At 38.8% G+C, this 24,728-nt stretch overlaps 1 protein-coding gene across 1 annotated transcript in view; it reads right to left on the reverse strand.

The window, feature by feature from the left end:
* LOC136874552 (uncharacterized) overlaps positions 1-24,728 on the reverse strand; it is a 188,851-nt gene that overhangs the window by 26,811 nt on the left and 137,312 nt on the right. The window contains exons 12-13 of the mRNA XM_068227842.1: positions 23,302-23,467; positions 762-905 (exon numbers count right to left, since the gene is read on the reverse strand). Of these exons, the coding sequence (XP_068083943.1) occupies positions 762-905; positions 23,302-23,467 (310 nt within the window). The remainder of the gene's footprint in view (positions 1-761; positions 906-23,301; positions 23,468-24,728) is intronic.

The following is a 24,728-nucleotide window of genomic DNA, read 5'->3' on the forward strand; positions in this document are numbered from 1 at the left end:
GATACTGAAAAATTCGAGAAATTGCTTACTATAAAAATGAAAACAAAATTAAAATCGAGGAAGTGGACAGGCATCAGCATCTTTCACCAGTGGCGTGCATGTTGAAACTCGCAACTTTGAGTTTTGACTTGAGTCGACAGAAGCGAATTGAAGTGTAGTTGAATTCAAAATGGCGGTCAAAGTAATCCTCTCCACTTCTTTCACACATGGCTGAGTTTAACCTCCAAATAATTCATGGTCGAAGAGTGTAACCAGAAAACAATGTTTAATAACCCACTAGTCCAAAATATAAGGCTTCATCTAACATCTGTTTTAGAAAGAGTGTAATTTGCAATAATGGGCCACAGTGTATATGTTACCATATTTATCTGTTTTTTACACACCTTTTAATACATTGTTATTATTTAATAAGCCCTGTGGAAAAGTTTATTGTATTTGTTCTCTTGTCTTTCTTCACACCTTTTAATGCTCTCGTCTCATCTTTAGAAATGGTGGATCACCTACATTTTTCATTGTACATATACATAAACAAAGTAAAATGCACGTATGTCAGAAAAAAGAACCAACATATTAAGTGTTTACATATCCCTGTTGGATAGTTTTTATTTGTGTATTCAATAGTAGGTTTTCCTACTTAACACATTTTCTTTCCTTGTACCCTGAAGAAACGTCTTAACGAGGTTTTACTGTAATAAATTGTTATACAACTATATGCTAAGTACTAGGAGAACGGAATCATGAAATGGAAATATTATACTAACCTGTTTATTTGTCTGAATGTAATGATAAGTTTGCCTCACCCAGCCAAGTAACTCACTTGAAGTAGGCATGTGGAATTTGCTGGTGCACCCCCATGTGTTAGCAGGCTGGGAGTTCAGCTTTGCGAACAGCTTCCCTATACACATCTGCAAACCAATTCCTTATTAATTCCAAAAGAAAGTAATTAGGATAAGTACATTTTTTTTAATTGGTGTAATAGTAAGCTATGATTATTTGGATGCACACACAACTCAAGTATTCTCGGTATTTAAAAAAACTTAAAAGTGTGTCTTTGTCCTTTTGTATTTTATGTTTGTCCTTCCTGTTGCACCCTCTGTCTACTCATTGTTCCATTTTTTAAATTATTTTTTTATGAAGGCCAGCATTCAGCACCACACAATGTAACTGGACAGACTATGGAATGGTATATTTTTGATTTCACCTGGGCGGAATCTTCTTGTCACACGGTACACCAGTCACAGAATGTCATTTAAGCCACGCAAGTGCTCAAGTGGTTAGAGATGTCTGCAATGAGGGTTCCATCAGCAGTAATTGTTGAGCCAAGGTACTTATGTCCTTGTTGTTGGTAGGTACACACTACAGATTTTGATGGTATCTGAATCATTTGCATCTGTACTGAAATATTCTGTTTTCTTTACGTTTGTTCAATTTTCTTGCAAACTTATTATATCATGTAAGGTTAAATTAATCACTCACATATACATTACTTAGTTATGTATATTGTTATTTAAAAATCACAGTACCTTTTTTTTTTTCCTTTGATGCAATATGGCTTTAATAATTTTTTATTATTATTTGTTGTATTTATATTTCACTTTACACAGTTAAAATTTTCTATGTTCTACACTCCAACTGCACTCTTGTCCTGTTAATACAACCTGTGACAATAAAGTTCGATGAACAGTCCTGTACTATCAACACAGATGAACAATGCATGACAGTGACCTTACTGTCCTTCGAAATAGTCCCCTCGCATAACTATGCACTGCTGAGATCAGCGATACATGTCCTAGAAACTTTGCAAGAAGGCGCCCTTTAGAATGATGTTCAAAAGCCTCGTCACATTTCGCTGGATGTCAGGAATATCATCAAATCTCTTTCCTTTTAAAGCGAGTTTGAGTCGTGGGAATAGGAAGAAGTCTGGAGGATTGAGATCTGGCGAGTATGGGGGATGTTCAAGTTGCACCACCCCCTTTTTTGCCACGAACAGTTTGACGATATTAGTTGTGTGTGGGAGAGCGTTGTCATGGACAAAAAACCATGAACCTTGTTGTGTGTACTGGAGTCGTACCCTGCGTAGATGTTTCATGAAACGGATCAAAATTTCAATATACCGTGCAACATTCAACATCTTTCCCTCAGGTAGAAATTCCTTGTGGACAATGCCTTGACTATCGAAAAAGGTGATGAGCATCGTTTTGATGCATGACTTTTTGGCTCGGACCTTTTTCCGATGAGAGGATCCCGGAGAACGCCAATCCATGCTTTGTCATTTCATTTCAGCGTTGTCCCTGAGACACCAGGTTTCATCCTCAGTGACAATACAGTTCAAGAAATTTGGTGTCGCATCCGCCATTTCGAGAAAATCCTGTGAAGCCTATAAACATGCCTGCTTCTGATCATCCGTCAAGTGATGTGGCACAAGATGAGAACAAGTTTTCCTCTGTCCTAACTTCTGGGTAATGATTTGTCGCACAGATTCACGGTTAATCTGCAGCTCATCCGCTATCACGCACACAGTTAATCGCTGATCGTTTGTGATTAATGTCCTCACCTTCTCAATGCTTTTGTCACTGACAGCGGTCGCTAGTCAGAAACACTTTCCCGGCCTCCTCGAAAATTGGCGAACCACTTGTACACACACTTCAAGGACAGTGCTTGATCTTCTTAAACACGCACCAGCATCGCATGCATTTCTTTCGGTGTCTTGCCAAGCTTAAAACAAAACTGTACATTGATCTTTTGGTTGTTCATGTTTCTGTTCGCAGTTCAGAACCAACTTACTAAACATGCACTGTGTCAAACAGGTCTTACATGGCACACACACGATGCTCAACTGAACAACGTTGGGAGCAGGTGGTCAAAACCTGCTGCTACGCAGGTGCAGTGTTGTGTGTCGCCAGTGTTGCTGGATCAACTGTTCTGACTTTATTCACCGAACTTCATTGTCACAGGTTGTACTATACAAATGCCTGTTTCATGTTGTGGCTGTTATGTTTTAGAATGTTGGCTTATTTGAATCCTACTGGTTGTTCATTACATAGTTCTGTGATGTTCCGCATGGCATCGTTGGTGGTACATTCACCTTTATTTACGTTTCTTTGATAATATGAATGTATTTTATAACCACTGTCTCTTTATTAAAATTCTCACAATAGATTATATCTTTTTGATTAATTATTAGGTAAACCTTAGTTTGTTTATCGTAGCCACACCCAACTGCTCTATAGTATTTAAGTTCGTACAGTGAACACCTTATTGCCACTCTCCAGAAGTCTCCTATCAAGCCAGCACCACAACTCTCATGGACATACTCTACCACCCATGACTTCCTTACTCTTGGAGTGATGTTAGATGCCTAACCTGCATTCCATCTCTTAGTCTGCCTGGAGCGACTAAGACTTCGTTTATCTTCTAGTCAGCAGCACGATGACTATTTAAAGACCTGGCCTTCTAATGTTTCCTCAGGAGTAAGTTTTAACCATCTATTATTAGAATTTTATAACTAAAGTGAAGTTAAGCACTGTCATCTATGATAACAATTTTCTCCAAATTCAAACTATTCTTTCTAACTTCAGTGGGATCTAACCAGACAAGTTATCAAGTTTTCAATACTGATCTAAGTATTCTTCTAAGCCGTAATGGCTGGACTTTTCACTTCCGATTTTTTTCCCATTAATTTCCACTAATTTGTCTGGACATTCTGATAAATAAATTTTGTGGATATTGGTTTTTAGCTTTCCTACAGTTTCAATTTATAATTTTCCTTCAAGATCTTTCATAAATAGACCTACTTTTAGGATGATTATTTATCCCAACGTTGAATTATAGGCTAAATTCTGCACGGTGGTTGTTCCAGGCTTGGAATTGATGTTGAAAATCAGTTTTATCATCAGAGGCCAATAGCACATTGACAGCATTTCTCTACAGATCTCTTGTGACGGTATCCATTACTGTGATGAAGAGGAGAGGCAAGAGAGCAGATCCCTGATGTACTCCCACACAATCAGGAAAAATCATCCAATAATACAGGAGCCGATTGTAACCAACTCCTCGGATCATGGTAGAGCAGTTTGAATCCATTCTATTAGCTCTTCAGGTACTCCAGGCTAACGGAGGGCAAACCAAACAATTAGTGTAGCACTTGGCCAAAGGCCTTTTCCAGGTCAAGGAAAGCGATGGGAAGTTTCTTTGACTTATCACAGTGACTTTCAATAAGAGCACGCTAGCAGTGTGGAGAGCATCTATCATTCCACAGCCTTTCACGAATCTGCACTAGTTGGTCGTGAGTCAGACAACTTGTTGGATCCCTCTATCGATGATATGTTCAAAGCGATTCATCTTGTGTCATAGAAGGCGTACTGGATGATAGCTGCAACATTAAGCTGGACTTCCTTTCTGCTTCCAAATTGGAAATGTGGTACTGCATGCCAACTCAGCTGATATCCTTCTCTCTTCAATGATCTTGTTAAAGAAACCCATTAGCCAGTGAGTTGAATCCCAGTGATTTTATTTCCACAATTCTGCAGGTATATCATCTGGTTCAGTTGCCTTTCCTGGTTTCTTCTTGCCCAGAGCTTCAATTATCTCAGCCTTGGTGATAGGCATAGCAGGGCCCTGTACAGGTGTGGACTCTGGAGCTGGAGAATATGGGAACTCCTTATTGCTGATTTCCTCAAAGTATTGTCGGCAATCTTCCTGTTATCTTCTTTCTATTGGTGAAAACTTTACCTTTTTCATTGTTGACTCCATAAAAAAAATTCTATGTCAACTGTTTGTCTGCCTAAGACGCTGCTTAGCAAGTCAGTAGATTTCTTGCTCGCCGATTGGCATAATGAGTTTATCGTAGACATCACAGAAGTGGGCTGATTTTGCTGCTCTCCTACCCTGCTGGCTAACGTTTTGATGTTAAAAATTAAATAACTGGAAAGGAGGTTCAACCTATTCAATACTCAAAAGAAAGAAACGTAGCAATCACATTTCTATTTAAATGGCACCGGTTTCGACCTTAGTCTAGGTCATCATCAGCCATAAAAAACATGTAAAATGTTTATGAATGTTGGAGGTCAGTTTCACACTCTGTTAGGCACAAAGACAAGACACCACATTCTGTCCTGCACAAAGTCACAACACTACCAATTAACATGCGAAGATCAAAAAGGCTTGAATTCGCAGACGAACAGATCTGTAGTAGAAAGCCGCCAGCTCCCGGTGACCAGCGCGGCACACTCAAGGTCACGTGCTGCGGCCAAACACCAAAGTAGAGTGGAGAACGTTTCGAAGGTCCAGAACCTGTCACGGCTGTGGGAAGCCAAGTACGTATATAAAAATATACGACGCCAATTAGTACAACAGAATGAGCACCCGTACTCCAGTTAAGTTCTTGGTAAACAGTTGACTTGAAAAAACAATTGTAGAGAGAAGAAAAAAATGTAGTAAAAAGCGCAATATTGGAAAACAAATGAAAACTTATATGCACAGTGCGCTATTTTTTAAAAAGAAAATTTTTTTTTAGGTTATGATTGAAGTAGTCGAAGTTGGCGCAAGACAAAAATTTTTGAAAGAGGAGAATAAATTAAACAAGGAAGATTGATAGTGAAATAAGAGAAAGAATAAAAGAAATTGAAGTTGGATGGTAATGAGGAAAGATAAGATAGGGAAATGAAGGAGGGGTAGTTTAAGGTGGGTTAGGAGGGTGGGTTATTGGAGGTAGAAAATGTGGGTGGGAACTATGTAAGACATGGAAAATAGAATTGGGGTTTTGGAATTTGGAATTTTTTAGAAGAAGAATTAGGAAGTCAAAAAGGATATTGGGTTTTTCAGAAATGTCGTTTAAATTGAAATTAGGGTTGAAGTACTGGTCAAGGTGGATAAAGCAATTTTCAGTAATGTTTAAGAGGGGGCCTTTGTTAATGATTTTAAGTATGTTTATGTCATTGTCAATACTGGTGAAACTATGTTTGGAGTCTTGTATGTGCTGTCCTATGGCAGAGAATCTGTTGTATTTAATGGCGTTGACATGTTCAGAGTACCTGATATTGAAGTTGCGGCCAGTTTGTCCGACGTAGGAGGAACTGCAGTTGTTGCATTTAAATCTGTATACACCAGATTTAGAAAAAGCATTAGACTTATTTAGAGATTTAGAGTTGTGTAAGATATCAAGACTTCTATTGTTAGTTCTAAAAGAAATTTTCATATTATGTTTTTTAAAGATATTAGTTATTTTATAAGCATCCTGAGTAAAAGTGAAGGTGGAAAAAGCAGTTGGTTTTATTGTGTCTTTAGATAAAGTGGTTTTTGGACGGTGTTTGAATTTGTTGATGATGCGGTTAATGAAGGAGTTGTTAAAGCCATTAAATTTAGCAATGTTGCGGATGGTGTTTAATTCATTATTTAAATCTTTTTTGGACATAGGGGTGTTGAAGGCACGAAAAATTAAGCTGTTATAAGTAGCACGTTTATGAGCTTGGGGGTGCGAAGAATCTTGTCTTATTGTAGTTGCTGTTTGGGTTGGTTTTCTGAAAATTTTGTAAGATAAAGAAGAAGGATGTCTAGTAATAGTTAGGTCTAGAAAATTAAGAGTTTGGTTGTGTTCTGATTCGAGGGTGAATTTAATGTTAGAGTCTAAGTTGTTGAGATGAAGAAGTGTAGAGGCTGCGTTGGTTGATTCCTCATTTAATATTACCAATGTGTCGTCGAAATATCTCGCCCAAAAGAGGATGTTGGAGAAATTATTATTATTATTATTATTAATTCTTGTGTTTTCTAAGAAGTCGAGGTAAATTTCAGCAAGAATGCCAGAAGCAGGTGAGCCCATAGCCAAGCCATCTTGTTGATAAATGGTGTTGTCAAAGGTAAAATAATTATTGTTGAGAACTAATTTTAAAATAGACATGAAGTCTTGAATTTCAAGTTTACTTAGGTTACTGAATTTGTTTAGGTTGTTGTTTATAATGGGGAATAATTTTGGAATTGGAATACTAGGGTACATGTTGACAATGTCAAAAGAATGGAGAGAAAAATTTGGTTGGATTTCAAAATTTTTTAATTTGTTGATTAGATCAGAAGTGTTTTTGATAGATTTGTTGGATAAAAATCGATAATTTTTTAGTAAAAATGTTTGGATGAATTTAGAAGTGTTGTATAGGGGACTGGGTCTGTAATTGATAATTGGACGGATAGGAATGTTAGTTTTGTGAATTTTAGGGAGGGCTTTGGCAGTGGGTAGTCCAGGGTTCATGTTTATTAGTTTAGTTTTTTCTTGATCTGTGAGGAGAAAGGAAACGTTTTTTAAAGTATGTTTGAGTAGGCGTTGGATTTTTGTGGTTGGGTCTTTTTTTATTATAGAAAAAGAAGGGTCACTGAAAAAGTTTTTGGTTTTATCTAAGTAGTCAGTTTTATCCATTATGACAGTAGTGTTGCCTTTATCAGATTTGGTGATAATGAGATTATTGTCATTGATTTTCTTTTTAAGATCTGAAATGGTTTTATTATCTTTAATTAAATTATTATTATTATTATTATTATTATTATTATTATTATTATTATTATTATTATTATTGTTACCGAGTTTTAGCGGTAGGTAGAGGTGAAAGAAGGTGCGGGTGTGAATGGATCTCAAGCTACGAAATTATAGTGCCTGTAAGGTAAATTTAAAATTTAATACGGTTATATTTTCTTTTCAAAATAAATAAGTAACAAGCATGGCAGGTACACAATAGGAAGTCAAATAAGGTAGTTACAATATTTACAGAATTTGGGCTTCGCGCCCCGAGTTCACAATGCTTGGGCAATCAGCTCAGTTTTACCCCAAACACAAGTTTTAACAGAGGGGCAGAAAACCCCATTCATACCTAGGAGCCCTTGCTCCAAATTACACTGAAAAGCCTCCTCGAGGCATACAACATACAATTTTCAAAAGAGCCACTCGCTCTCAAATTTAAGCCTCTCCCAGGCCACACCAAACTTCACCTTCAAGCTGTCCTCAACGGACATAAACAGGGGTAAAATACCCAAATCTACTGAGGTCTATTAAACGAAAAGAATGTTAATTAAATGACCTCTAAAATAACAATTTGAGAGGAGGCGAACTTGCACTCCTAATACACTAGATTAAGACATACTTGGCGCTAGGCCGTTAATACAAGGGCTAATCCCATACTACCGAGGTGACTTTAGAAAAGAGCAATTTGATTTACATTATCGAAGAATAGGTTAAGAAAATAAGTTCACTTCAAGACAATGTGAGTGGGAGCTCGAGAGGGTTAGCACTCTCTATCCCAATATGCAGCTTAAAATAGAATAGAAGAAAAGATCGTTACATTTTAGGAAAAGGTTACATGGAGGAACGCTTCGCACCCGCCCCGAGAGTTTAAACTGCTGAGCTAGCAAAGAAAGAATTTATTAATCGGCCATTACCTTATTGTTGACCGCTGCCGGAGAAAGAGGCGCTTCCCGCCTCCTGCTATGTACTTAATACACTGAAAGATGGAACAGAAGTGGCCCGGAGACCCAAAAATCAGCAGTTTATATCCTCTCGCGGAAGGTTCTAGGTGTTAGGGGAAAGAAAACACCCTCCCACAAACTTTTTATTGGCTAGGGTATAGAAACATATTCAAGTTGGGGGAAGATACCTATGATTGGTCAGAAATTAATACCAGAAATTCGGGATTGGTCAAATGCAAAACAAGGGGAAAGAGAGGGGTATACAGCCAACTTAAACAATAACAGAAAGAAATTTAACAAAGAACAAATTTTTGAAATAAAATTTTCTCCAAAGAACAGTTATTTTTCTTCCCACTAGGGTGCACTATTGTAGTTTTTCAGTGGTGTCCTCTAGAAGAGAAAGTTCACACTTCTTACTTCAAGTAAAACAAAAGTATGTCGAAAATGACACAGTTCACAAACTCAAAAATTTCCCGGTGGTGACATCTTCTGAGAAACTAGAAAATTAATAGGGTAAATAAAGTTCAGACTTCCTCCAGCAGAGGAGTTTCCACAGGCGCACATTTTAAATTAGCGGAGTGGAGGTGTACCGCCCGGTACAGACCTCCCCCCCCAAAAGTTCCTCCAGGGATTTCACATGAAGTCAGTTTGAAACAAGTTCCAAGTTATGATGTGAATATGAAGATAGATTGCAGAAGCATTTATGAGATTTTCTTAATTTGGTTTGTTTCAGTTTCAAAATTTTGTTGTTGCAAGTGAAGTAAAGTCTTTCTGTTTGTAGTAGTGAATTCTGAGGATAAACTTTTAATACTTAAAAGTGGAGAAAAATTTTGCAATGTCCACCAAATATTGCTGTTGAATTCCCATGAAACGGTATTAAGGTTGAACAGGAATGTCTATGTAGTTGATGTAGGCTAAGTTGGATGGCCAGACCGGCCGTTACAGCTTGCGTCCAAAGGAAGCCGCTCGGACCCCTCAAGTACCCTGAGATACCGCTCGCCCGCACTATGAGGGGAGCAGAGGTGTTGAAGCACGCCGCACCCGCGGTGAACATATACAGGCTGCGGGCAAGTAGCAGGTCGTGCGCCACACATCAGCCTTGGCCGGGAGGAGAGCTCCGGCTCGCCGTGCACATGTCGTCCTCGCTGGGGCCGAGGGGGCCCGTCCTCGAACCCAGCCGCGGCACAGCGCCGCGCGGCTGCGGGGGCACTGAAACATTAAAGCTAGGCGGCAGAATTGTGTTGGACCATCATGTTTCTTTTGAGGGCACAGGCATGTAGAGAGATTGAGGGGCCAGCGGCGTGCAGATATCCATGGCATTTCATCTAAGCCAGCCACTGTGTGTAGTGGAGCAGGAGACGGGAGCGTGGTAATGGCCGTGACAAGGACAGGATGGCAGTTTAACAATCGGGGGAGGTTTACAAGAAATGCTTACATATAAAATAAAATAGAAGGAGCAGAATGCCTTAAGAGTGGAACTCAAAAAAAAAATATATAACCATCATATTCCTATCAAATTATATGAAGCAAGTTGACACAAAATTTACACCGGTTTCACCTGGGACAGGTGAACCCTAAATATCCTCTCGGTGGCTGGATTGCTTACTAACAATGTAACCGGAGTAAGAAAATCGAGAATGATGCATGGCCCATGAAATCTGGGGGCAAGCTTGCCCGCGGGAACAAAATTCTTGACCATAACCTGGTCACCTACCTTCAAAGGGGTGGGTCTCCGTCCACGATCATACCTTTCCCTAACCTTTTCATGAGACACTTTAAGATTGGCTTTAGCCTTCTTCCAAAGATCTTTAATGTTGTCCGGATCTAATGTCTCGGGTAGAATGTCACTCAGAGACCAGAGGTTAGAGAGCGGCGTGTTGGGAACAAACTTGAACATCAAAGAAGCTGGAGTAAACTTGTGAGATTCATGAACCGCCGAATTCAAAGCAAAAGCTATCCAATGCAGGGACGTGTCCCACCTGGAATGATCTTCATGATGATAGGCAATAAGTGCGGACCTGAGATTACGGTTAACCCGTTCAGCCAGAGATGGTTGAGGGTAATAAGCCGAAGTAGTTACATGAGAGATGGACAAGTCAAAACAGAATTTACGAAATAAATTAGATGTAAAAGCCTTAGCATTATCAGATACCATATATTGGCACGGACCAAAAGAAGCAAAAATAGAATTTAAGCAAGTAATGGTGGACTGAGCGGTAGCCAGCTTAGTCGGAAATAACCAAGAAAATCTGGTAAAACCATCTACACACACAAAGATGAACGTGTTGGCATTACCCTTTGACTGGGGGAAGGGTCCTACATAATCGATATACAGGCGTTCCATGGGGCGCGACGCTTGCTGAGAAGACAAGAGGCCTACCTTGGTGGACATGGTCGGTTTACTAAGCAAACAGGATTTACAAGCCTTTACTAGTTCACGGATTTCACCGTCCATACCTTTCCAGATGAACATATCACGAATCTTTTCACGAGTTTTAAAGATACCAAGATGCCCTCCTAATGGGTCTCATGATAATACTTGAAGATCATAGGTACAAGAACCGCTGGAACAACAACTTTCATCATCTTATCATGCCTCGAAGGGCAACATAGAACCCCATTCCTCAGAACATAAGGGACAACATGTTCCCCAGAAGAAAGGGTTTCCATTATCGGAGCCAGCGTCGGATCTTCACGTTGGTATTTCTCGATATCCCTAAAAAGCATGGGAGCATCTGTTAGGATGGCATTAACCTCAGATAGTATGGACTCGGAAGGTGATGAACTGTCGACCGGTTCGTGGGTCTCGACGTCGTTAGAAAACATACGGCTGAGTCCATCAGCAACAACATTTTCGATACCTCTGATATGTCTAACATCAAATTGGAAGGCAGAAATACGGATGGCCCAACGGGCTATACGACCAGTACGACGCGGTCTACCTAAGACCCAGCTTAAGGCTTGATTATCTGTCTCCAGGTCGAATTTGACGTGTTCCAGATAGAGACGGAACTTTTCTAAGGCGAATAAGACTGCCAAACCTTCAAGCTCATATATGGAGTACTTTGCTTCTTGAGCCGAGAGAGTCCTAGATGCATAGGCGATGGGGCGCCTCCCTAGTTCAGTCTCTTGGAGAAGGACTGCAGCTACCGCCCAATGAATTTCTTCGAGAAATCAGGCATAGCAAGTACAGGGGCATTACAGAGAGCTAATTTAAGGTCTTCAAAAGCGGCTTGTTGAGAAGGTCCCCACTCGAATTTGATGCCTTTCCTACGAAGAAGGTTTAAGGGCGCCGCTCTATTAGCGAAGTTAGGAATAAACTTCCTGAAGAAATTCACCATACCAATGAACCTGGCGATACCTTTAATGTCCTTGGGAGGTTTAAAATCACGGATGGCCTGTGTTCTAGAATGATCGACTGCTACACCATCGGGTGACACAATATGCCCTAGGAATGACATAGAGGGCTTAGCAAAGGCAACCTTGGACAACTTAACAGTTAACCCAGCCTTACGAAGGCGATCGAGAACTTCTCGCAGATGATCTAGATGTTCTTCAAAAGTCTCTGAAAATACGACGACATCATCTAAGTAGTGATATAAGTACTCGAATTTGATGTCGGAGAAGACCCTATCTAGTAGCCGAGTGAGCACAGCTGCCCCCGTGGGGAGCCCGAAAGGTACGCGGTTGTATTCATATAAATTCCAGTCCGTGGCAAACGCTGTAAGATGTTTAGACTCTTCGGCAAGGGGAATTTGATTATAGGCCTGATTCAAGTCCAAGATGGTGAAGAACTTGGCCTTACGAAACCATGAAAAACAAGAATGAAGGTCAGGAAGGGGCACAGATTGCAACACCACCTTCCGATTGAGAGCCCTGTAATCAATGACAGGCCTGAAGCCTCCTTGGGGTTTCGGGACTAGAAAAATAGGCGACGAATACGCCGACTTAGAGGGCCTAATAATACCATCCTTCAACATCTGATCGATAATTTCTTTCAGAGCCTTCATTTTAGGTGGAGATAGCCTATAAGGAGGAAAACGGACAGGAATCGAATCCGTGACCTCAATTTTGTATTCAATAAGGTCAGTAACACCAAGAGTATCAGAGAACACCTCGAGAAACGACTGACACAGTTTGCGAATACTATCAGCCTGCTCCTCAGGTAGATGTCTAAGGTCTAACAACATCTCATCCTGGGTAGGCGAAATAGACGAACATGACACAGAATTACACTTTAATAGTGGGATTTTACAATTAGAAGCAAATTTGAATGTGCACGACCTAGACTGGAGATCGAGCACAAGACCAGTGTGAGAAAAAAAAGTCAGATCCCAATATAATGGGGCAAGACAATTGCTTGGCCACAAACAATTTAACTTTCCATGTAAACTTAAAAATACGAATTTTGACCAGTAAGGAACCTAGAATTTCTAATGGAGATGAATTAGCCGATACGTATTGAACAGGAGAAGAGACATAGTCAGGAAGTTTACAAACCGTTTTCAATTTAGAATACCATTCAGCCGAAATAATCGAACAAACACTGCCTGAATCTAAGAGAGCTGTTATAGGCTCGTTATTTAACTCAATCTTAAGAAAAGGAACAGGTGCGGGGGTATCCGCCGCAATCCTAAGACACTCTTTGGGACCTTCAAAAGATGAATTTGAAAATTGCTCGTTCCCTGAAGTTACAACCTGTTTACCCGGGGCTGAGTCTCGGGAAGGTGGATTATACGACTCAGCCGAAGGCACTAGTCACTTTTTATTATTGGCATAGGTGGAATTTGCACCAGAAGTTGAGCAGGAGGGGGTGCTATTTGAGTTTGGGCAATTCTTGGCGATATGTGAGAAGGCCCCACACTTAAAACAGCCTTGTGATGACCCGGCTCCATTCCTTGTCCCACTTGACTTGATCAGTGGACACTTGTTGCGCAGATGGTCAGGCGACCCGCAAGCGTAACATTTACGGGGATTGACTGGTCGGCGAGGTGGAGGCCGAGTGTTACTAAAAGAAGGCGGGGGTTCTTTCGCGACACGCAAGGAATCGGCGTATCTAACTCCTTCCGCTGAGACGGCCAATGCTTCAAGTTCAGAGAAACTTTGCGGGCACGCCGCGAAACACAAATATGACCTATAGGGAGGTGAAATTCCCTTTACAATAGCCTGTACAATCTGATCTTCAGGAAAATGAAGGGCAAACACCCTAGTATAAAACTTAATGTCCTGTATGAAATCAGCCAAGTTTTCATCCAAGCGCTGTACACGATAATAGTACTTCTGAATAAGGGAGGACCTGGCCCTAGCTGGGATGAAATTAGCTAGCAAATGGGCATGGAAATCCTCTATAGATGATTGCTCGGCAATGGCTCTTACGATTTTATCTGAGAGAATACCAATAGCATACGGATAGATAATTTGCAAAATTTGACATGGAGAAAGAGAAAACACAAGGGCATGATCCTGAAATTCAACTAGAAATCTTAAAAATGAAATTACATCACTGGTGGTATTAACAGAAAATTTAGAAATACCTCTGAGCAACATTGCCAAAGGATGAGGCAAGCTGCTAAACCCGGGTGACATAGTAGGTAAAGGTTTCAATGGCAAGGAAGTTAATTCAGAACGGATGTTACTCAATGATGCACGACGTTCAGATTCGTTGTCCAATGGGGCAGGGATAGTTTGAGCAGCAACGGTTATCCTATTAACTTCTCCCTTGGGAGGCGCTTCCTCACTACCTGCATTCACTATGGTGGGTTGATCAGATTTGGGAGGAACTTCCCCAGTTAACAATAGAGTGACCTTACTAGATAATTCGGAAATATTTTCCAGGAGCGTACTAGCTTCCTTCCTCTGAACGTCATTCAGTTTTAGAGACAACAGATCGTTAACCCTATTCGAAAAATGATATAGCCTGCCTTGCACACGCTTAATTTGATTAGGAGACGGATCATTTTCATCAAAAAAACTAACTACAGAAGCTAGCCCAGTAATATTCTCGACGATCGTGGAAAGAGAGTCATCAATTTTTTTCTCTCCCAAATTGGGGATGGAAATGGGCAAATCAAGGGACTCTCTAGGCTTGTTAGTGTCTACTGCAACCGTACCTCCAGATTGCACATTTCTGATAGTTAATTCATAGATCAACTCCTCTTTGCGCAAATAATTAAGATGGAGAACATCGCGAGGGCCTGGCATGATGACAGAACAATTTTGAAAAAGTCAAAAAATTCCAGCAACTGAGAAAATGGTTAGAGTTCGGATCAAAACAATGTGTAGCCGTCAAAAAGGGGCTAAATTGAGACCCATTCAACCACGCTCTGCTACCACTTGTTACCGAGTTTTAGCGGTAGGTAGAGGTGAAAGAAGGTGCGGGTGTGAATGGATCTCAAGCTACGAAATTATAGTGCCTGTAAGGTAAATTTAAAATTTAATACGGTTATATTTTCTTTTCAAAATAAATAAGTAACAAGCATGGCAGGTACACAATAGGAAGTCAAATAAGGTAGTTACAATATTTACAGAATTTGGGCTTCGCGCCCCGAGTTCACAATGCTTGGGCAATCAGCTCAGTTTTACCCCAAACACAAGTTTTAACAGAGGGGCAGAAAACCCCATTCATACCTAGGAGCCCTTGCTCCAAATTACACTGAAAAGCCTCCTCGAGGCATACAACATACAATTTTCAAAAGAGCCACTCGCTCTCAAATTTAAGCCTCTCCCAGGCCACACCAAACTTCACCTTCAAGCTGTCCTCAACGGACATAAACAGGGGTAAAATACCCAAATCTACTGAGGTCTATTAAACGAAAAGAATGTTAATTAAATGACCTCTAAAATAACAATTTGAGAGGAGGCGAACTTGCACTCCTAATACACTAGATTAAGACATACTTGGCGCTAGGCCGTTAATACAAGGGCTAATCCCATACTACCGAGGTGACTTTAGAAAAGAGCAATTTGATTTACATTATCGAAGAATAGGTTAAGAAAATAAGTTCACCTCAAGACAATGTGAGTGGGAGCTCGAGAGGGTTAGCACTCTCTATCCCAATATGCAGCTTAAAATAGAATAGAAGAAAAGATCGTTACATTTTAGGAAAAGGTTACATGGAGGAACGCTTCGCACCCGCCCCGAGAGTTTAAACTGCTGAGCTAGCAAAGAAAGAATTTATTAATCGGCCATTACCTTATTGTTGACCGCTGCCGGAGAAAGAGGCGCTTCCCGCCTCCTGCTATGTACTTAATACACTGAAAGATGGAATAGAAGTGGCCCGGAGACCCAAAAATCAGCAGTTTATATCCTCTCGCGGAAGGTTCTAGGTATTAGGGGAAAGAAAACACCCTCCCACAAACTTTTTATTGGCTAGGGTATAGAAACATATTCAAGTTGGGGGAAGATACCTATGATTGGTCAGAAATTAATACCAGAAATTCGGGATTGGTCAAATGCAAAACAAGGGGAAAGAGAGGGGTATACAGCCAACTTAACAATAACAGAAAGAAATTTAACAAAGAACAAATTTTTGAAATAAAATTTTCTCCAAAGAACAGTTATTTTTCTTCCCACTAGGGTGCACTATTGTAGTTTTTCAGTGGTGTCCTCTAGAAGAGAAAGTTCACACTTCTTACTTCAAGTAAAACAAAAGTACGTCGAAAATGACACAGTTCACAAACTCAAAAATTTCCCGGTGGTGACATCTTCTGAGAAACTAGAAAATTAATAGGGTAAATAAAGTTCAGACTTCCTCCAGCAGAGGAGTTTCCACAGGCGCACATTTTAAATTAGCGGAGTGGAGGTGTACCGCCCGGTACAATTATTATTATTATTATTATAATTAATAAGAGAAGTGTTTTTGTTATTGTTAATGAAGATTTTTTCCAGTTTCCTTTTTACTTCATATCTGATTTCATCTTGTTCATCTGTTGGCATTTTGTTAATGGCTATTTCAGATTCAATAATTAAATTGGTGGCTACATTGAAAGTGTTGAGATTGGGCCAATTGTGTTTGAAGCCCTTCGAAAGGATTGAGTTTTCATCATCACTCAGAGTTGTTTTAGATAGATTTACAATGGGAGGATGGAATTGTTCAATAGTTTTGGAGGGTGTGTTACGGTTCTTAAACTGGAATTTATGTGAAGAAGAGTTATTCTTAAGAATTTTGAGTTTTTTCTCTAGGGTTTGTTGTTTGATTGATAGTACATGAAATAATTTATCGTCTACTTGAGTTAGGAAAAGGTTCCATTGTGCACTCGGGAGAAGATTCTTGTATACAAGAAAAAATCATTTTTAAACAACAGATTATACGAAACACATCTAGAAATTGCTAATCTTCTCCCGAGTGCACAATGGAACCTTTTCCTAACTCAAGTAGACGATAAATTATTTCATGTACTATCAATCAAACAACAAACCCTAGAGAAAAAACTCAAAATTCTTAAGAATAACTCTTCTTCACATAAATTCCAGTTTAAGAACCGTAACACACCCTCCAAAACTATTGAACAATTCCATCCTCCCATTGTAAATCTATCTAAAACAACTCTGAGTGATGATGAAAACTCAATCCTTTCGAAGGGCTTCAAACACAATTGGCCCAATCTCAACACTTTCAATGTAGCCACCAATTTAATTATTGAATCTGAAATAGCCATTAACAAAATGCCAACAGATGAACAAGATGAAATCAGATATGAAGTAAAAAGGAAACTGGAAAAAATCTTCATTAACAATAACACTTCTCTTATTAATTATAATAATAATAATAATAATAATAATAATAATAATAATAATAATAATAATAATAATAATAATAATAATAATAATAATAATAATAATTTAATTAAAGATAATAAAACCATTTCAGGTCTTAAAAAGAAAATCAATGACAATAATCTCATTATCACCAAATCTGATAAAGGCAACACTACTGTCATAATGGATAAAACTGACTACTTAGATAAAACCAAAAACTTTTTCAGTGACCCTTCTTTTTCTATAATAAAAAAAGACCCAACCACAAAAATCCAACGCCTACTCAAACATACTTTAAAAAACGTTTCCTTTCTCCTCACAGATCAAGAAAAAACTAAACTAATAAACATGAACCCTGGACTACCCACTGCCAAAGCCCTCCCTAAAATTCACAAAACTAACATTCCTATCCGTCCAATTATCAATTACAGACCCAGTCCCCTATACAACACTTCTAAATTCATCCAAACATTTTTACTAAAAAATTATCGATTTTTATCCAACAAATCTATCAAAAACACTTCTGATCTAATCAACAAATTAAAAAATTTTGAAATCCAACCAAATTTTTCTCTCCATTCTTTTGACATTGTCAACATGTACCCTAGTATTCCAATTCCAAAATTATTCCCCATTATAAACAACAACCTAAACAAATTCAGTAACCTAAGTAAACTTGAAATTCAAGACTTCATGTCTATTTTAAAATTAGTTCTCAACAATAATTATTTTACCTTTGACAACACCATTTATCAACAAGATGGCTTGGCTATGGGCTCACCTGCTTCTGGCATTCTTGCTGAAATTTACCTCGACTTCTTAGAAAACACAAGAATTAATAATAATAATAATAATAATTTCTCCAACATCCTCTTTTGGGCGAGATATGTCGACGACACATTGGTAATATTAAATGAGGAATCAACCAACGCAGCCTCTACACTTCTTCATCTCAACAACTTAGACTCTAACATTAAATTCACCCTCGAATCAGAACACAACCAAACTCTTAATTTTCTAGACCTAACTATTACTAGACATCCTTCTTCTTTATCTTACAAAATTTTCAGAAAACCAACCCAAACAGCAACTACAATAAGACAAGATTCTTCGCACCCCCAAGCTCATAAACGTGCTACTTATAACAGCTTAATTTTTCGTGCCTTCAACACCCCTATGTCCAAAAAAGATTTAAATAATGAATTAAACACCATCCGCAACATTGCTAAATTTAATGGCTTTAACAACTCCTTCATTAACCGCATCATCAACAAATTCAAACACCGTCCAAAAACCACTTTATCTAAAGACACAATAAAACCAACTGCTTTTTCCACCTTCACTTTTACTCAGGATGCTTATAAAATAACTAATATCTTTAAAAAACATAATATGAAAATTTCTTTTAGAACTAACAATAGAAGTCTTGATATCTTACACAACTCTAAATCTCTAAATAAGTCTAATGCTTTTTCTAAATCTGGTGTATACAGATTTAAATGCAACAACTGCAGTTCCTCCTACGTCGGACAAACTGGCCGCAACTTCAATATCAGGTACTCTGAACATGTCAACGCCATTAAATACAACAGATTCTCTGCCATAGGACAGCACATACAAGACTCCAAACATAGTTTCACCAGTATTGACAATGACATAAACATACTTAAAATCATTAACAAAGGCCCCTTCTTAAACATTACTGAAAATTGCTTTATCCACCTTGACCAGTACTTCAACCCTAATTTCAATTTAAACGACATTTCTGAAAAACCCAATATCCTTTTTGACTTCCTAATTCTTCTTCTAAAAAATTCCAAATTCCAAAACCCCAATTCTATTTTCCATGTCTTACATAGTTCCCACCCACATTTTCTACCTCCAATAACCCACCCTCCTAACCCACCTTAAACTACCCCTCCTTCATTTCCCTATCTTATCTTTCCTCATTACCATCCAACTTCAATTTCTTTTATTCTTTCTCTTATTACACTATCAATCTTCCTTGTTTAATTTATTCTCCTCTTTCAAAAATTTTTGTCTTGCGCCAACTTCGACTACTTCAATCATAACCTAAAAAAAAATTTTCTTTTTAAAAAATAGCGCACTGTGCATATAAGTTTTCATTTGTTTTCCGATATTGCGCTTTTTACTACATTTTTTTCTTCTCTCTACAATTGTTTTTTCAAGTCAACTGTTTACCAAGAACTTAACTGGAGTACGGGTGCTCATTCTTTTGTACTAATTGGCGTCGTATATTTTTATATACGTACTTGGCTTCCCACAGCCGTGACAGGTTCTGGACCTTCGAAACGTTCTCCACTCTACTTTGGTGTTTGGCTGCAGCGCGTGACCTTGAGTGTGCCGCGCTGGTCACCGGGAGCTGGCGGCTTTCTACTACAGATCTGTTCGTCTGCGAATTCAAGCCTTTTTGATCTTCGCATGTTAATTGGTAGTGTTGTGACTTTGTGCAGGACAGAATGTGGTGTCGTGTCTTTGTGCCTCACAGAGTGTGAAACTGACCTCCAACATTCATAAACATTTTACATGTTTTTTATGGCTGATGATGACCTAGACTAAGGTCGAAACCGGTCCCATTTAAATAGAAATGTGATTGCTACGTTTCTTTCTTTTGAGTATTGAATAGGTTGAACCTCCTTTCCAGTTATTTAATTTTTAACATCAATAATTTCAATACGGAACAATGAAATTTTTATCTTTAAATTAACGTTTTGATGGTGAAAAGTTTTCCCACCAACAGGATTCAAACTGGCTAACCACAGTGTCAGACCATAAAGACTTGTCGCCTTAGCAGTCACGGCCATGAGGTGGGCAATCGATCTGCTTTAAGTTACCATCATGATCGTCTATTGCCATCTAGCAACCCCAAAATTGACCAAAACAATTAAATGGCACCATGAGTGTTCTTGCTATAACCTCTCCCTTCTATATATCGGTCCACTGAATGCAAGAGGATTAAGTGATTGGGCCCGAGTCACAGAAACATTCCGTGCTTCACATTGGTGGACCAAATGCCAAACCACGGAAGTGTTCTGTTGTATCACTTTACTATGTAATTCAACTTTTTCTCATGAGATAGCAGAGTGAGTTGCATTTGTGATTTGTGTAGGGACTCTTCCTCTCCAATATTATATGCACTTTGCTAATATATATCGATAATATGCTTGATAATATCAGTCTGAAGTGGGCTATCTCTAGACTTTGAGATTTGCTTGTAACCAAGATGGCTGCCAGTAAAAGACAGAAAGTTACCGATATATAACCCCTTTTAGAAAGTGATGATGAGGAATGTAATTTTTTCAATTAAATTGGTAGCAGTATTAGTAATAGTGTGAGTAACGTTCCTGATGAACAAATAGATGTGGAAATTGAAGAGGAAGTGCAAGGAGATGACCACGTTACAGCTCAGTAGGTGGACTGAGTATGGACCCATGACACTAATAAAATAAAATGTATCCTTGTTCTGCAGTTCATGGTGTGAATGCCGTTTGTTTTAAATCTTTAATGTAGTTATAAATAAGAAATTCTTCATCATGTGAAGTGTCACTATATTTCCTTCAAAATAATTCCAGCCCCAACGCAGTTTCAATCCAACGAATATGCAGGGCTCAATGGGTTAAAGACAGAGAAACAAACTTAACTTGTTTAAATGTAACTGTTTTGTAAAACACATTTGTAAAATTTGGTTGGATCACTGAATTTGATGATGATGATGATGCTTATTGTTTAAAGGGGACTAATATCTAGGTCATCGGCCGATCCCTGAATTTAAAACAGAATTATTTTATGTAGTAAGACATACAAGGGAATAGATGTTAGTTTCCAAATCGAATACATATATTAATAATGTTTTATGACCTATATACAGTGCATCTGCTTACAGTAGGGCCGGGAGAAATCTCACTAGCCATGGGTGGGCTTGAGAAGCACCAGTCAAGGTGGAGAAGGCGGCAGTTGTAAGCCAGCCAGCAGTGCAGTGCGTGTGTAACACAGTGGTTAGAATGCAAAAGGTTAAATACCCGCTTCAACAGAGAGTTTTTATGTGTAATACATACTGGTATGTAAAAACAGAGTAATGTAGAGAGGTGTGCAGGCAATTTGCAGTAAAATATCCATGTGCTCCAATTCCAGGCGGAGAAACTGTTAGATGACTTGTTAACAAGCTAAGAACAAGAGGATCACTAAATGCTTCAATTCCTAAGCGAAAACAAAGAGTATTGACCGTGGACAAAACTAGTGAAATCAGCACATCATTCACACGCTCTCTGAATAAATCTCTGAGACATGTTTCACAGGAGGTTAGTGTTTCAAAAATATCTGCTTTTACTGCCACTAGACTTCTAAATTTAAAACCATATAGAGTGCATATTGTGCATGAATTATTGCCTAGAGACGATGAAAAATGAGTTCAGTTTTGTAATTGGATGTTACAAAGTATTGAGGACAGTAGTGTGGATCCTCATTTCATAATTTTTTTTCTGATGAGGCATGGTTCCATCTACAAAGATATGTTGCCTCAAAGAACAATTGTTATTGGAGTACACATAATCCCCATTTAATTCACAAGGTTCCATTCCATGATGAAAAAATTGGTATTTGGTGCTCCGTTACAGCAAAGCAAATTATTGGGCCCATTTTTTTCAGGATACAATAAATACACAAAGATATCGCACTCTAATACTCGCACCATTTTTCCAGATGTTAAAATACATGCATTATCATTATAGACCGTTATGCCTTACAGCATTCAGTCTGCAAGCCCCTATGAATTTACTAAACGTCACCACAATCCTCTATCTGCATCTAGTGCTGTGGCCTCATTTACTTTATACCTCTTATCTTTAAATTGTTAGAAACTGAGTCTAACCATCATCCCCTTGGTATCTCTCTACTTCTCTTACCCTCCATAACAGAGTCCATTATTCTCCTAGGTAACCTATCATCCTCCATTCGTTGCACATGACCCCACCACTAAAGCAGGTTTATGCATACGGCTTCATCCATCAAGTTAATTCCTAATTTAGCCTTTATGTCCTCATTCAAAGTACCCTCCTGCCATTGTTCCCACGTGTTTGTACCATCAATCATTCTCGCTACTTTCATGTCTGTTACTTCTAACTTATGAATAAGATATCCTGAGTCCACCAAGCTTTCGCTCCCATAAAGCAAAGTTGGTCTGAAAACAGACTGATGAAAAAAATAGTTTCGTCTGGGAGCTGACTTCCTTCTTACAGAATACTGTTGATTGCAACTGCGAGCTCACTGCATTAGCTTCACTACACCTAGATTCAATATCACTTACTATATTACCATCCTGAGAGAATACACAACCCAAGTACTTGAAATTATCTACCTGTTCCAGCTTTGTATTAGCAATCTGACATTCAATTCTGTTGAATTTCTTACCTACTGACATCAATTTAGTCTTCGAAAAGCTAATTTTCAATTTTATGGGTATTTCCAACAAGATCCTGCAACAGTCCAGACAGCTCATGAATCCATGAACGAATTAACTGACGTGTTGGAGAAAGGATCATTTCTCAGCATTTATGGCAGCCACATTCCCCAGTGTGTGATTTCTATTTGTGGGCAACACTAAAAACTAATTTTTATAGGAATAATCCTCACAACATAGACGAATTGAAGGAGAATATAACAACAGGAACTGAGAAAATTAACAAACAAGAACTTGCCCCTGTGAACCGTAATTTTATTAAACGATGTCAGAACTGTATGACATTAGACGGACATCACTTTCAACATTGCCTACTACAAGGTAAGTACTGCATAGACTAATGAATTAATTAAATTAATGTGTCATGGTAGCATGGTACTATAGGCACTGGAAGCATACAGATAGCTGATTCCCGCCTGACAGCATAGCTAGTGCTTGGCAAGCGATGCTTCGACCTTGACTGGTGCGTCTCAAGCTCACAAGTGGCTAGTGCCAGCCAAGCAAGGTTCCTTCTGGCCCCACCCGTAAGCAAATGCACTGTACTTTTCATCCTAATAAGCTTATAGTTTTACTTCAAAAAACATCATCACTAGAAATAAAGTACCATGAACTTTCAACTGACCTGAAATATCCGTTTTATGCTAACATCCAGTGGTTGGAGTTTTGATGTGCACCCTCCAGGAATGATACCCAGTTCACTTGCACAGTTGGCAAATTTCTCGCGCACGCTCTGACTTGTATGAGGACCATAGCAATCCATTATTAAGAGATTAGGTCCAGGCACATGTCTGTGGAGAAATCAAAATACAACTGTTTACAGTACTGTCAAGAAGAGGATTTTCAGTAAAAGAAGATATAAGAAACTCATTAAAAGAAAAAACTTCTTTAATGAGATTACTTGTGTTATCATAAAGAGCACATTTTGAGTTCACAAAATGCTAGCCCTGCAACCAGTAATAAGAGTATCTACACTTTAAATACGTAAAGTTTGTCCCATTTCTTGATACGGGATGAGGTAAGATGAATTTATATGACATATTTTTATGGCTGGGATACCTTCCCTGATGCCAGTCTCAGCTGAGGAACTACTGAAGGCAAAATGAACGATGGTGAACAAAATTAGGTAAGGAGGTGGCTATGGCCTATGAATTGGAACTGACCTGAAAGTGAAAATGGGAAACCACAGAAAAACCATTCTCAAGACAGCCAACAGTGGGGTTCAAACTTCTGCATCTCTTGAATGCAGAGCTTTGCTCCATAGCCATAGCCCAATAAGACACGCAGCCACTCCACTCGATACACTTTAAATACCCAAAGTCAATCTCCAAATTAAACCTTCTGCAAGTTCCGAGGCATTCAATATCTCAGGTACAGTTATGGTAGCCAAAAACAAGAAAAGAGCTATTGGGTTAGACACTGACCTAAATTCTTAATTCATTGATCAAATCATGTACATCTGAGAAATAAAATTTTAAAAAATCTTTTCTTAATGTGTTAATCCCTATTTACAGTAATACGATATGGAAATATATCGTCCAAGAAGACTGTACCCAGATTTGTGCCAAATCACAAGATAGTAGCATACACCTATCTGGGTATATTAAGATTACCAGTCAGTCTGATGTCCCTTGAGAGAAATAAGAAGATGCCATCTAACTACTGGGTTGTAGTTTTCACACATCAAATATAGAGTAACTAGAACCAAAGACTACTGTATATCACAGAAAAGACAACCTTTCCTATGCAATTTTAAAACAAGTTTCTGTACACATTTGTCTGCACTTCAAATAAACAGTAGTCAGCTCCTTGGTTATGAAACCATCAAAAATTGTCTTTCCTTCCCTGTTCATCATTCATCCCTCCTATGGTCCCTATTCTATTGGAGCTTCATAGATAGTATCTTACCATATTTCTCTGAATTTCATGTGAGAAATCAAGGGTCATCTTGCACTCATGATGTAACAGTAATGAACATAATGAAGACCAGTGTTAGCTACCATGGTAACCATGCTGCTTCCCTCCCCCACCCCACGTGCACACAAAATTTGA

This window comes from Anabrus simplex, chromosome 5 (assembly GCF_040414725.1).
Source record: "Anabrus simplex isolate iqAnaSimp1 chromosome 5, ASM4041472v1, whole genome shotgun sequence".
Lineage (NCBI taxonomy): Eukaryota > Metazoa > Arthropoda > Insecta > Orthoptera > Tettigoniidae > Anabrus > Anabrus simplex.